The sequence below is a fragment of the Mizuhopecten yessoensis genome, unplaced genomic scaffold, assembly GCF_002113885.1.
Source record: "Mizuhopecten yessoensis strain PY_sf001 unplaced genomic scaffold, ASM211388v2 scaffold4977, whole genome shotgun sequence".
Lineage (NCBI taxonomy): Eukaryota > Metazoa > Mollusca > Bivalvia > Pectinida > Pectinidae > Mizuhopecten > Mizuhopecten yessoensis.
This window is the reverse complement of record NW_018405816.1, coordinates 666,243-682,328: the sequence shown is the minus strand read 5'-3', so window position 1 is coordinate 682,328 and position 16,086 is coordinate 666,243. Positions and strand designations below refer to the sequence as shown.

Genomic DNA, 16,086 nt, shown 5'->3' with positions numbered 1-16,086 from the left:
CCCCCCCCCCCCCCATTTTTTTTTTTAGATAATACATAGAGACGGATGGTCGGAACACAACAACTCATATGTCACCCCTACGTCACGGCTCTTACTCATGAAACAAAACGCAGGTGCTTTTATAGGTAAAAGTACAATAAATTGCTACTCCATCAAACTCTAATTACCCATAGGTAACCACCATACGTATGCTACAGAAATACACTGACGTGTTATGTTTTGTGTATGTAAAACGTATGCTGATCTAAATAAATGCTTTAAAAACAAAATTACCGGTGTCTGATCGAAGGTCAAGGTCAGATAGAGGACAAGGTAAGAAATCACGGTATGCCGCCAAAGGGCCGGTCGGTCGCGAGAAGAAAGGGACGGTCGCGAGAAGAAAGGGCCGGTCGGTCGCGAGAAGAAAGATGTTGAGAAATGTAGGACAGTGATGAGACATTAACATAATTTCATCTCGTCCGATTTGAAACGTCAAGAAAAGCCAGTATTGGACACTAGTATATGAGTTGTTTTGTATCCATTTTTCCTATCTTGTGTTTTTTGTTCAAACTGTTTACATTCACTGAGAAACAGTGTCTTTTAATATTTTAATTTGAAAACTATTTGTCAGCACTGTTTTGACGAGTGAACGCGGCGTAATTAATTATTTCTTGGTCGTGTAAAAAGGCAGTGTGCGTATTTTGTGTCGCAGTTTGATTAAGTAGTGTTTATCCTTTTAAGTTTCAGAACGAAAGGGCTCATATCGAGCTTTTCCGGTCATCTATCGTAGAGTTTCCATTTGTCAGCCAGTAACATGTTTGAGGATGTTGTTGGGTAGGACGTGAGGAATCCTCTCCATAATCTTATCGGGATGTCCTATAGTCCTAAAATTCTGATAAAACATTCCACCTGTATTTATATTGACACCGTATTTGACTGATTGTTTCGTCAAGGGCAAAAAATCGTATTGTAAACATCAGCTAGACTTTTTCCATGTTTTCACTTAAAATCACACAGAAAAATAACTTTGTATATCTCTCTCTATATAATCTATGCCTTGCTCACTGTCTGCAGCACAGCCGTCACTACGTGTGTGTGTGTACGGAGTAGTCTCCCTTCGCCCATTGAAATTTCGTCGTTGAGAGCACCTGTTCGTGACGTCGAACAGATTAATGGGTTTCTTGTGATAATAGTGTTCTATGTAAACAAGGTCAATACGTCATATGTTTACTACATATTGGTAGATTTTGGACGAGACAACGCAATGAAGTTCAAACGTTTATTTAATTTAAATATTGAACTTGTTAGAGAATGTTTTATAAATAAGTAAATAAACAGAACACTCATGAATTTAAAGTACACAGCTATATACCTCAACACATTCAATATACCACATGTACCGATTATCAAAACTATCACAACTATATTACTTTGTTTATAATGATTAACATAGTCGCTGTTTGGGCGACTCAATTAACCACTGGAACAGGACAGATTCTGATATGGGACCTCTCAATTTACACTGGTGTCCCGGTACATCTGTACCTATAACACCCACGTCCTCTGGTAATAGGGTAATATTACATCACTTTTGTAATTCTCCTGTTAGTTTATAGTAAACGGAAGTTTAGTACTTGAACAGATAAAGACGTGAGATTCAAACCAGGGCGCCTGTTTAACAAGGATCTTTATCGGGTTAATATCGAAATCATTTTAAGGAAATTACGATGTATTTGGGGGCTATTGGGAACCATTTACACTTAGTCCTGTATAATATTGATAAATGTATACAGGTGGTATAAAATACCGTGTTTAGTGGTATAGAGGGAGTACACCTTATTTCATGTCACCAATATCCCAAATTGTAATTCCTCCGAATGAACGTTCTGTGGATCCTCTGTGTAAATGTATGGGTCCATGTCTTCTATTGTTTCTTTTACACAGTTTCTTGTTTCTTTTACACAGTTTCCTAAACAAACTTAAAAATAGAATCGGTTTTCGGCGAACTCTTTTTATAGCTCGATTTGCAGTAGAAATATCCTGTTATTCACTGTATTTACATGGGAGTTTGAATATATTGTTCACAATTGCCGTTTCTTTTCCTTGTTTTGCTATTTGCCCTCAAGTTACTATGCAACTATAAATGAGCAATAACATTATTGAATTGAAATGCTGCGACACTCTTCAGAATTGGTTAATGGCGATAATTATAACAAAGTACAAGTTGTGAGGTATACCTAGTAACGTGTTACGAAGTCTGAACATCACCTACCTATTTCTAACGACAGTTTTAAGGATAAAAAAAAACGATTACTTATTATTAGATCCGAATGTTTGGTATATTCATTGATGAGGATTGTACTGTTTACAATAAGATAAGTAATTTTATAGAAATAGGCATTTTCTCACGGTGTACCACAACTGTCAGACTACAATGTTGAGTTGGTACGTCATCGCTGGCACATCAGCAGCATGTGGCCACCGACTTAATGCCAACAATGTACCACTATGTACGGTAATGTTCAGGAAGGCATGGGAATATCTGGTATTGTGGCTACGGTTGTTATTGTCAGTACAATTAAATATTGTTAACGGTCCAGCAATGCAATTAAGTAGATAAATCAGAATACAATAAAATTAGAATGAAGTATTTAAAACTATCTATTATTCCGTACGTCTCTTGACGAAATGTTCCTTTATCTATCGTGGTAAGCGTGTATAACTCTAATATATTCGGTCACGTTACTTTTCGAATTTAAATCTAACACATTTCCATATTTTACGAGTCTGAAGTATTGCCGGTACTCATGCATAACCACTACCAAGAGACGTGGACGGGACAAAGAGATCAAGTAACCGAGCACGTGTATCGATCGAGTGCTCCCTGTCATCCAGTGGCGAGGTCCGTGCACAGGTAAGATCGGCGAGGCGTTCGTGACAGTGCGACCGCATAAGCCCTAGCTGAAATGGATTTCTTCATCAGACTAATTTAGTCAATTAGTCATACTTGTAGGAAATACCCATGGACCTCTTCAATCGCTCTGGTATCGTAGGCTTTATCAATTAATGTGCATCTCGCATAGTCTAAACGTGTGGAGCATTTGAAATGTTATCTGGTACGACCTTCACCTTGAAGGGTCGGTTAGATAGTGTACAAACCAAGCTATTCAAATATTTCTGACCAAACAGATCTTATTCAAATATACATTTCCAACGAACTTTTTAAATAGAAATTGGACCAGACCACTATTTACAGATAGTTGTAGTGTATAATTATGATTTTTTTTTTAAATTTTAAAAGTATTGTTTGACAATCTGAAATGTTCAACGACATATATTGGTTTGTACACCCATCTTCTCGGTCACTTTGTTCAGCATGTAGGTGAATTAAAGTCTTGGAAACTGTCCAGTATGTAATATTTAGTCAACAGGTAGCATCATTTTACCTGGTCTTCCGTCAATTACCATTCGGAACACCTGCAAACATTTCTCAACTTTAAGTATCTTGTCGTCTTAAAACTCAAAACCTGATCAGCACATTGTTTCGCCTTCATTATTCACAGACTCAAAAAGTACATTGCACTTGCACACCTGCCTTAATGCAGGTAAAAAATTAATGTGAAGGGCATTTGTGAAATCAGTTAGATTTTAAGTTCAAGATACTTCAAGCTAAGAAAAAACATAAGTATAATTTCCTGGGTTTTCAGGCCACCCATAGGTCTCAAAGCAAAAGGGAAGAAAACATTTTTTTTATAAAGCATTGAAAATTTAATTTGCATTCAAACAATTTTGGGCAATTGCCATAAATACAAAATGATGAATATTATACATTATGGATTCCATGAAAGTTGAAAATGTGAATTACATAGTAAACCATGTCTTTGGTGATGTCTTTTCATAATTTAACGAAATATAAACAAAATATAACATTTCTCTCGCAGCCACCTCTTATCTTGTAAAAGGGGTCTCTCTCAACATACACAACTTTTGTGACAATCAAATGCATAGATTTAGTTGCAATAAATAACTCGATACAAAAATTAAATAAATTGGTATTATTATCAATGAAATTGCTATGTCAAAAGTAATGGATTTTTATAGATGGAAAATATGCCTGTATATTATTTATTATTTGTAGCACAAAATGTCCGACCTGCTTAGTCTGTTGTCAATAAAATAATAATTTAATAAGGCACTCGGTAAACAGTAATTTATAACTTGCGCTCTAGTCTATACTCAAAATTTCGAATAAAATGAACAAGAAATGGAATTATACATTGCAAATACTTTTTGCTCTGTATTTTGGGTCCCAAGTATAGAAAGTCACCAGGCAACTTTCTCGATGCAATTTATAAAATCAATGCCTCAATATGATGGTCACCCAACAGGTGACGACAATATTATTGGCCCTCCTGCTCTCGATTTTACAAAATAAATACTTTCACAAAGGAATGGAACTTTTATATTAATAAATTTACACCACGTACATAAATAAATTTGTATAAAATTACAAAAAGTAATACTTTCGAACTCTCTCAATCATCCAGTCATCGGGTCACACTCTCTTGCAACATTATTTTTTCAGCACCCTGAACTTGAAACCAAAACATTTTCTTGTTTACAATTAAACAAACACTGCAACAATCATATTTGAATTTGTTTCAACAAACACATTTTTAACAAGGCTATGTCCTCCTTGGAATTTGAAAATTATAAGCACATAAAAATGATGAGATTTCAAGTTAATTCAGCTTAGAAAATAAAACTCCATATATTCAAATTTTGACACTTGAATGTTATCCAACACATAAGGCAACACAAAGTTTAGTCATCTTGCGATAACCTGTTGAAGATCGGAAGACGGAGAGACTTGCTAATGTCAAGGACAGTACCACACGTGTTCGTAAATCCACTGGAGGCATTGCTACTAAGGCTGCTGGCACTGCCCACACTGTCCCCCGAGATACTATCTGGGGGGGAGGGGGGAGCCACAAACGAGTCCATTTCTGTGAACACACACTGGTTATTGTTCTGTTGATTCTGGCTAATGTTCAAAATTGCGTTGAACTGTTGCTGTAGCATGTTCATGTCCGTACTCCCCTGTGTTTGAACATTCAGAGGGGTCAAGAGAGATGGATAGTTGAACTCTGGCGAAGATGAATAGTTGAATACAGGGCTACTGGAGGTACTGCTAGAGGCACTAGAATGGTGGGTCGACACATGTTGGAGTCCATGTAAAAGTTCCTCTGTAAACAACGTAGGACTAAGGCTCGGACTTTCGCTAGCACTGGACGGGGTCGAAATGGAATCAGTAGATCCCATACTACCATTAAAACTAGAATTGAAATTGATAGTAGAAGGTCTCTTGAGCTGAGGTGAAGGCACAGAAGGGGTAGGAGAATGGCGACTCACCATGGCTTGCGATGCTGCGGCGTTTTGTTGTTGTTGCTGTTGGGCTTCCATAGCCAATGCAAGTTTCCTTTCCTCCTCGTTGTGAATGAAATGACACCGTGGTCCATAAGGACAAAATCCAATTGTGTGGTACGTACGACATAATTCCGTTTTGTACTTTGGGTGACGAGATAAAGTACGAAGCTCCAAGCCACCATGTGCGAATTGACACTTGTCACCGTATTTACAATGTCCACTTTCCTCGAATGGGCGACATAATTCTGTCTTGTAACGACTGGAATTAATGTTTGGGGGCTGTTCCTGGGGTTGTAGTTGTTGCTGCACTCTGTTTCTGTTGAGGTTGTTTAGGTTTCTATCACCGACTGGTTCACTCATACTCCTATCCAATTTTCTATGCTCCCTGACTTGGGTAGTGTCCCTGTTCAGGTTTGAGATCAGTGTGGTTGGGTGTCCTGTGACAGGGATGCTCTGAGGTTTACTCAGAGGGATGAAAGCTCCGGTCGACAAATTTCTGTTCTGTGTCAAGTTTGTAGAGGCACCAATTGTAGCTCTCCTCTCCATGACACAGTGTGTTTTCAACTGGTCATTTTTCCTGTTCTGTAAGTAAAATGAAAACATACGTATAAGTAAATGACAACAACAAGTGTACGAAAGCACATGGTACAGATCGAGAAAAACATGAGCGTACGACTACGCGGCACGAACACACCAGTTTTAAAAAACAGTGATTTTCAAACAACAACTCGACTTACCTGATACAGAACTTCCCTCACATCATAAAATGCAGATACAAGAGCCGTAGACATGGCTGGAATATTGTCACTAATACTGTTTGTATCGTGGACGAACATTAAAAACGTGTGTAGATCCCGATAGCTAACTAGATTCTGTTAACCACCGTTGGCCCCGTACAGATATTTATAAGCCAGGAGGCGGGGCCGAAAGCCACGAGGCGCTGTGAAAGTGGGCGGGGTCTAATGTCAATCAGCTGGTGTTTCACTACGACGATCCTGATTGGCTGTTTGTATAGAAATCTATTTCAACCAACGGAATGTGTGATAGTATGATGTGACCGAAACAAGAAATTTGGAATACGTATTTTCTTCACAGATTTTCGTTTATTTGTGGAATTTTATGACGATTTGAACTAAATTGTGTTTTCAGAAGTTTATTTCAAAGTCCAGGATTATTTTGGTGCTGTTTTTGTTATATTTTCTCTTCTTTTTGGAGCTTAAACTCATTGTAAACGAACGGATGGTGAAGGGACCTTGAACAGTTCGACACTTGATGACATCATTTTGCTATCGTCGTGGGGGTGGCTATGTTTCGGAGACGTATACAATGAGACCTGTTTACTGTAGCGAAACATCACAAGCTTCCAATCCTTTGCTTCCGTTGTATTGTGAAACGTTTTTAGAGACGCTAAGATTGTCGAGAGGAAGGCAGAGCTGTGTATTGATTTTTTTGCCTTATTTTAACAACCGCGACGTAAATGTAAATCACATGATAAGTTTCCCGCGGTTTTGGTGTTATTTGGCGCCAAAGCGTCAGTTGCCATGTGGTTAGAATATACATTAAATAAATATAGAGCAAGAGTTATGTTATTCTTAAATTTGATAATTCCTAATAAGACAACTAGGTGAGATGTCGGTGATAATTTACAAGTTACAGGTTTGATACCATGTCATAGACGTTGTGGTCAGTAACGTGTCTGTAATAAACTGTTATCAACTTACGACGTTCAAAGTCTGTACTACAGTGGCGTGATTTAGTCTCTGTTGACATAAACGACCTATGAAGATCACATTAAATAGGTTTGTTTACAGATAACTACACCAGTTATCATTTCTGTTTTATTATTTTCATGCTGAAATGCATTATTTTTACTTTATCATGTTTATTTATATTGTTTACATGAATTACATATTTAATTCATCTCTAATTGTTCAGTTATAACAAATTATCTTATTTACAGGAAATAGATCATTATCTCACCTGCTCGTAAAGGTGCGAAATTGATCTGAAACTTAAGGCAAGAACTCGGCCAATTAACACCAGAAATGTATTAATTGCTTATAATGGGGCACTGAAGTTATAATTTGTCCTGATTTCAATATTTACTCTCTTAATATACTAATTATAACAGTAATTATGATATAATTTTACATATGATGAAGTGTAAATTTCGCATAATTTGTTGACACGAATAAATACTATGTCGGTTCGATTTAACAACCGCTCCATTTCAGTTGTTTACTATTGATTGGAGTCGACAGGTGATACAGCGTATGTAGGTCACAAGGATGAGTAAGACAAAAGGTAAACAGCAGGCGGGGGACGTTAACGAAACTTACCGGGGATTTCCAATTTATTATTAGAAAGATGTCGGATAAATGGTAATTTTTGCGGAAAACAATAACAGGCAGGGCTGAGATATATACGTGATTGATAGTTGTGTTTGTATGAGTACAATGTGTCGTACTAGGTACAATATTACAATTAGTATGGGTTTCCCAAACGCATTAATAGCATGAGTAAATTTTATTATGACAGGAGCGTACATATGTCGTATATAAAACAAATTTAGGACATCTTTAATCAAATCAATTAAAACCAGTCGAAGTTCACGAGTATATTTACTTACCATTTCTTATTTACATACATTTGTCTAGTATACCATACATGACTTCCTTACCTAGCCGTACTAGGTATACTAGGGTTTTCACCTGTCAGTGCGTTGTATATATTGCAATCTACTATGTTATTACAGCAATACCTCACTCAGGTCTGAGAGACAGGTTTATGTTTTGATGGTGGAGTTTTTACCAGCTTTATCAGATTTTATAATCACAAACGAGACAATGCACTGTGTTGATCAATTTTCATTCTAATTAATAAATGCTCAACAATGGTTTTCAGGTGATGTCTATATTGAGATATTCGTCTCAATTTTGACAATCATAATAAATAAAAGTGACAGCTATTTCGTTTTCTTAGTAATTTAGAACAGCCCCAAGATTTATGAGACATACATTTTAATTTTGAAATTGATTGGCATGTACATGAAACGAACACGGTATTAGTTTCGTAATTAGCTGATAATATTAAGGTAGGTAAAAGTGCCATGTTTATCGACCCTTATCTAACGCTGTACATTATATGACATCACTTATATCTACGATGTATGACAGGTACTTTGTAACAGACACCCCATCAGGTCGCATAATACAAATACAGGTGACCAGTGTAATAGTTTGAATAGCTATACATGGACGCTGGCACACCTGTGGTGGCAGGTAAAAAAACCCTGTCATGTCTGAAAGACGCTTTTTGATACTGACTGGTATTAGATAGGTAATTGGCTTGTATACAGTAGGTGGTATCTCCTACGTTATTTAGAATTAATTACCAACAAAACGTGACAGGTAAGGTATATATTCACTTGTCATACCCCATAGTATCATCTGTTCCACCCCCTGACCGGCCATACGCGGGGATAATCCTGACTACCCCCGGGTTTTAAGCTCCGGAACAATGAAGGCGTTCTTACGTTAAACCAACTTTAATCAAACATTGTTGGGATCAACTGATAAAATCCGTTAGATAGGACTTAATCCGGGATTTCTAGTAACTACCCGTAGCTGTTGCTAATTGCAACACATACATTCTAAAACGACGTTTTATCAACGGTAGTCACCGTGTATTTACCTTCACAAAAAAGGTCACTCAACCAAGACAGTTTCGTGTCGAGTAAAAACTTAATATGCCTCATTGGACGATAATTCTAATTAAGAATTCACAACGATATATATATTGCATATGCATTATAGTCAATATCACAGAGACCATGTGAATATTAACGTACTACGTCATCAGTGCCAGTGTATTGGGAAATAATACATAGGGTGTCGATTTCAAACATGCATATCAATTAAATCCATCCCCATGCGTGTGTCAGCCTGGTAATTGATACAGTATTGCGGAATAAATATATCATATACTAACTCTGATTGAGAAAAAACGAGCAGGACACCTCCGGGGATTCTTACTAACTGACCCAGAATGTGTCAGTCCTTAGATTGATGAGTTACATGACATCGTCGCCTCGTTCCGTCCATCGTTGCTATGATCATCGCACCTGTCAATCCTCGAATTTATTATTATTTTCCGCGTAATTCACCCACAGCTAAATGATGATATTGTAAGTGTGTCGCTCGTCTGCTCCTATAAATATGTGTAGAATTTGGTGTCAGCGATGACATGCGTGATTAATTCATAAATAATGATCAGTGAATATTGACACAGATCCTCGCCACACACAAGTACATACACAATTTCACGGGACGTTCTTTTTCTGTCTTTTTAAAAGCTTGTGAAATATGAGAGTTATCCTCCGAGAGTGACTCATTTGTTATGTAACGTATACATTTAAAACACAAAACAGATTTATCTTGAACAATACCACTAATATATGGTATAGGTGGAGTTACACGTCACACGAGTACCCCTAGATATTGTTATCGTGTCGGGGAATGTAAGCCGTGCCCATTGTGTGTATTCCCCGATCTACTATTTCTCTGGCGGAATGTAAGGGATAAAAAAGGACAAATTCACAGTATCAGTTGCAAGGTAAAATTAGAAACGACTTTTTTGCCTGAAATAATCGTCTGAAGGTCATGAGAAAGGTCATTCGTGATGCTGATAAGAACAGGAGAAAATAAGCCAGCTGTCGTGCTGTTGCCCTGCGGTGTTGTGTTAAATAGGTTTTCTGACTCGAGAGTTTAAATTTAAAACAGGATTAGTTGAGAGTACGAGAGGGTGAAAAGCAGTGAGGGAACAAGGTGTCATTTCCTCCTTTCCGTCTCGACAGATATCTGAAGCAACACTACATCAGCACTGAGGGAATGTGACAAGGAGATGTTTTCTTACTGTTGTTGTGAATAGGTTTGAATTTTTAAAGACATATTTTGATAATCTTTCGCCAGGGAAGATTTCGGTTTTAAAATAGAACTGTTTCCTCAAATTTTGTTGACATGTATATATTCTATCAGATTGTGGAGAATCACATGTTAGACAGGTAATCAGTTCAAGCATCACACGACTAGCTTCTACTCAGAACAGAAGCGAACACCTGTTGATGAAGGGTGAATCATCATCTGTTTATGAATCATACATGTATATCATAACTGATACTGTTTTATCATTCATAAGAGTAAAACGTCGATTACAATCAGTATACATATGTGACACCTACAGATAAGCGACAGTCATGGACCAAGGGAGGTAACTCTTATAGCTCTATCTCCCAAAGTGTGATTAACTTTGGCTTTGCATACAACACATTAAATTCATTCAAATATTTACAGAAAATCACTCTTATTTTGTTAATTCTTAACTCTACGTTCAATTGTGCGCGTCAGTGTTCGTGTTATAAATAACCATGACGTCATGAAAGCCTAGCTCACATGAAAAGTCTGTTTCACGTGTAAATTATAATTAGATTGCGTAATAGTGATATCCATCAATGGTGTTTCCCGGCAAGATGTGTGTTTATAAAAATAACGGTGACGGAACGTTCCGACGGTAGAAGAAATCGAAGTCTTCGTGAAAAAACAATAACTTAAATTTTTTCCTAAATAAACACCAAACAAATTATGATCGATTTTTTTTTTTATAAAAACAAGTTTATAGTCATAACAAAATTTCATTTATGTAATATATTGACAAAATGTAAATAATAATCTCAATGATAGAAGATAAGCAATATCGATACAATTGTGCCATATATGTTTCGATCTGTTAAACAAAACAAAAAAAAATCAGCAATAGGAGATGATTTGTTTTCAATGTCCAGTAGACTATCGTATAATTGGTTTGGTTGTAGGAGCTAGCTGTTACAGTGTAATACTCAATTTCTCCAAATTTTTATAATAATTACAGTTGTTTTCCAAGATCTTTATTGTGAATTATGTACGTTCTGATCGAGGTGACGTCCTCGATTTGGATAATTTATCGAGTGATGAAACTATCGGTTATATTTTGAATCGTATAAAAAAACATTTTATGGTGATGATTAACCAAAGTTTTATTACTTTTATAGATTTGATGGCGGAGGAACCTAAATTATCTGTGAATCGTTTAAACCAAGTCTACAATATTGTGCTGGATAAACTATTGACCTAAAATGTTTCTTTGTAGGATGCAAGCGTTATTTTTGGGGAAGATAAATGAATAAGAAAAGAAAATATGGTTTGTATTTTTGAGGGTTCTACTAGATTAATCATTTAAACTATTTTCTTATCCCCTTCCCGAATTTATTCATTTTCATGAAACCAAATAATATGAATAATTGCATTGTTGAATTCATAAATTCAATCATCGTATAAGCAGTTTTGCAATGTAACGATCTGTAACGAGATGACGACAAAATGACCAAATTCTAATAATGGAGTGATGATTCAACATCAAACGGGACACAAAACAGGGTTTTGGTATCAAGAGTGTAAATCGCTGTATCAACAATAAACGAATTTACACATCAAACTAGCAAGCCATGCAACAAACATAAGCTTTATTTGTTTTTCTGCACAAACCACGCATTGTTGGTAAATAGCTAATATAGCAGTTTGTACCACGCCGTGAAGAACTGCACAAAAGTTACAAGCGCACCGCAACAATATGTGTACTACATAGGTGTTCATTGGGAACCCTAGAGGCCAATTAGGGACTTAGAGGTTCTATAGGGCCCGCCAAAGGTGTGAGGCCAAACTACCAAAATCATACAATAACTCGCCCAAGGGGGCCGGAGTGTTAGCCCGTTTAATCTGCGTGAGTTCATGTGTCCTTTTTATTGGTCTGAGGACTAGAAGGTATTGATGGCTAATTAAGGCGTTAATTGGCCCAAAAGGGCTGCTATTGACCTTTGGGATATACCAACAGTACGCTAATCGAAAAAGCGGCCCTGGTGAGTTCTGTGTGCCCGAGTGCGAGTAGTTCTGTTAGAGGAGTCGTTATGTAAATAACACGTTTCGGCGTTAGAGGTGACAACGACAGTCTTTGATCCTACGTAACATCTAACAAGGTGGTGCTTCAGATAGATTATTTACGTCATCTAACACGTGACATCGTGCACGCACGATACTTGTCGGTGCCGTTAGATTCCAAATAACACAACACATATTTCCAAATAACACAACACAAATAATTCTGTTGGCATAAATATTGATGTGTGATGTGGCTATAAGGTTATTATTTTGACAAAAGACAATATTTGCACGACTATGTAACAGCCAGCATAACAGTGGAATTGTTATTTAGCTATCGCGTTCTCAGCCCAACAGATCGATAAATGTTAATCAAAGAGCAAAACTTGTTCAAATTCAACAGAGAAGTTTTACCGACGTGTTATTTACAGGTTCTGTAATAATTAAAGCCTTATTTGTGGTGTTCATGAACATTTTAGTACAAAATTGTGAAATATTGATGTTTTTGATGTTTCAAAGAAATTAAGAAAATTATTAATATTTCGCATGTTTTTATATCAAAGTTGAAAAAGAGCGGATTTGCATTAATTTAGTTTCAAATATTTTTCTAATACTTATAAATTATAATTCAAAATGATATTCGAAGAAGAAAATAATAATGTTTGACGTTTGGCCCATGTTTGACGTTTGGCCCATGTTTGTAAAACTGCTTGAAGAATCCCTCCTAATGATTTTTCCATTAATAGACACGAAGCAAAATGTTTAAGCATATTTTAGTAGCATTGTCCTTTAACCTGAGACTTATATAATATTGCCCAATTTATGGTACCTAGACAGACGAGTTGTGTTTAGTTTGCAGTCACAATGAATTCTTTACAAGTTTCCTTATATTCACTTTATGTACTATAGACCAGAATTCTGAAATAGTGTTACAGAAAAATAGAATACCCCGCTCCATTGTTATTTGTTTTCCTCCCCTCCTCCCCTTCACCACGCTCAAGTGTTACTAGTTTTCCTCCCCTCCCCACGCTCTATTGTTACTAATTTTCCTCCCTCACCACGCTCTAGTGTTACTAGTTATCCTCCCCTCACCACGCTCTAGTGTTACTAGCTTTCCTTCCCTCTCCACGCTCTAGTGTTACTATTTTCCCTCCCCTCACCACGCTCTAGTGTAACTAGTTTTCCTCCCTCACCACGCTCTAGTGTTACTAGTTTTCCTCCCCTCACCACGCTCTAGTGTTACTAGTTTTCCTTCCCTCTCCACGCTCTAGTGTTACTAGTTTTCCTCCCCTCACCACGCTCTAGTGTTCCTAGTTTTCCTCCCTCACCACGCTCTAGTGTTACTGGTTTTCCTCCCCTCACCACGCTCTAGTGTTCCTAGTTTTCCTCCCCTCACCACGCTCTAGTGTTACTAGTTTTTCTCCCTCACCACGCTCTAGTGTTACTAGTTTTTCTCCCCTCACCACGCTCTAGTGTTACTAATTTCCCTCCCTCACCACGCTCTAGTGTTACTATTTTTCCTCCCCTCACCACGCTCTAGTGTTACTAATTTTCCTCCCTCACCACGCTCTAGTGTTACTATTTTTTTTCCTCCCCTCACCACGCTCTAGTGTTACTATTTTTTTTATCCCCTCACCACGCTCTAGTGTTACTAGTTTTTCTCCCTCACCACGCTCTAGTGTTACTAGTTTTCATCCCCTCACCACGCTCTAGTGTTACTAGTTTTCCTTCCCTCTCCACGCTCTAGTGTTACTAATTTTTCCTCCCCTCACAACGCTCTTGTGTTACTAGTTTTCCTCCCCTCCCCACGCTCTAGTGTTACTGATTTTCCTCCCCTCCCCACGCTCTTGTGTTACTAGGTTTCCTCCCCTCCCCACGCTCTAGTGTTACTAGTTTTCCTCCCCTCCCCACGCTCTCGTGTTACTAATTTTCCTCCCCTCCCCACGCTCTCGTGTTACTAATTTTCCTCCCCTCCCCACGCTCTAGTGTTACTGATTTTCCTCCCCTCCCCACGCTCTTGTGTTACTAATTTTCCTCCCCTCCCCACGCTCTCGTGTTACTAATTTTCCTCCCCTCCCCACGCTCTTGTGTTACTAATTTTCCTCCCCTCCCCACGCTCTAGTGTTACTAGTTTTCCTTCCCTCTCCACGCTCTAGTGTTACTAATTTTCCTCCCCTCCCCACGCTCTAGTGTTACTAATTTTCCTCCCCTCACCACGCTCTAGTGTTACCAGTTCATGTTTGTCGGTAAGATTCACCATGTATGCCATGCTGTCACCAGAGTAGATGATGACTTACATAGGCTATAACTGTTGTCCAATCCCTTTGTGTGAATCAATAAAATATCTTGAATTGAAATTAACGTTTCGTCGGTCTATAATTCAATCGCTCAAATGACTAGGTTTCTTGGATTCAATCAATCTATCAGTTGAGAGTACGATTTCAGGCTATTACATCCAAATTGATACCAAATATAGCAGTTATGTTTTCCGTTAATTATAAAAAAAAATGTCAATATCATCGTTTGAAGTATTCTTCGATGAGGGGTCCAATTCAAATATTTCATATTCTCAGTAATTAATACAAGTAAGTCAATAAAAATTTACATAGGGCTCCAAGTTTTTTTTAATGGATTCGTTATCCAGAATGCCCCATCGTTATTTTTAGTTGGCTTTAGCTATAGTTACCAATATTGACAGTGAACGTACGACACCTAAAAATATGTTTTGCCTAACGCTACCGTAACTTGTTACGTTAACACGGATTAAGGTGGTTAGATCCTAGGAGAATAAACAGGTGTTAGGCAGCCGAAGTTATTGTTTTTATTGATTATCTAGACTGATAATGTAACAAAGCAATATTTATTCCGAATTACTCGTGTTTATATAAAATAACACATATGTATACGTAAGACTGTACTAATGGTCGTTTTCAAGTCTCGGGCCCCATTGTACTACACAAGCTTAACCGCTAAATTCCCGCTTTGTTATTATAACAGTTTCGTGCAAAAAGTCTGCGCAAAATTATACAAAAGAATTTTACATGAGAAAAAATAATTCTGGAGAGTCTGATGTTAAACGGGATATGTAAATGGTGTCAAAATCCATTTTCGGATAAAGGAGGCTTTTAATATTAAACGAAATCGAATTTCATGTACATTAGTGAAAACAATACCACGCAACATTATTACATAAATGTCGGCAGTTTTCTTTGAAGATTTCATAGCGCTATTTAAATGATTAATGTTACCAACACCTATTCCGCACAGGTGTAAATCTTGTATATTGATTAGACTGTAGGTGAGGTGTAAGTCTGTAACATGTATAATACAGGTTTAACATATGATGCTAATATTCAATTAACACTGCCCAAAAGAGCCGACAATGAGACGTTGACACCTCCGAAACCAGATATTAATATATATAATTCACAATCACGTAGCAATATTTTACAAATTGACCAAAGCGCTGATTACAAAAGCCCCGCTGATTTACGTTAGCGAGTAATTTTATTCTACATTGGTACATAGAAATCTCCTCACAGCTATTTCACAGTTCTCCTAGTATACCTCATTACATCTGTCCTATAGTATTATCACCAAATGATCAACGGCAGATTTATTTTTCACAAATGTCACATTAAAGTGATACATCACGAGTTTCCTATGCTGTGTTTTTTTTTACATCTGTTCCTATTATTTGTAGCCATTAACA

The 16,086-nt window shown here is 37.3% G+C and overlaps 1 protein-coding gene across 1 annotated transcript; it reads right to left on the bottom strand.

The window, feature by feature from the left end:
* Window positions 1-3,723: 3,723 nt before the first annotated feature.
* LOC110450087 (mRNA decay activator protein ZFP36L2-A-like) lies at window positions 3,724-6,294 on the bottom strand. Its single transcript, XM_021497344.1, has 2 exons — window positions 6,144-6,294; window positions 3,724-5,988 (listed from the first exon to the last, which is right to left on the bottom strand). The coding sequence occupies exons 1-2, from the start codon at window positions 6,240-6,242 to the stop codon at window positions 4,804-4,806; spliced, it is 1,284 nt and encodes a 427-aa protein (XP_021353019.1). The 5' UTR covers window positions 6,243-6,294; the 3' UTR covers window positions 3,724-4,803.
* Between the last annotated feature and the right edge of the window lie 9,792 nt (window positions 6,295-16,086).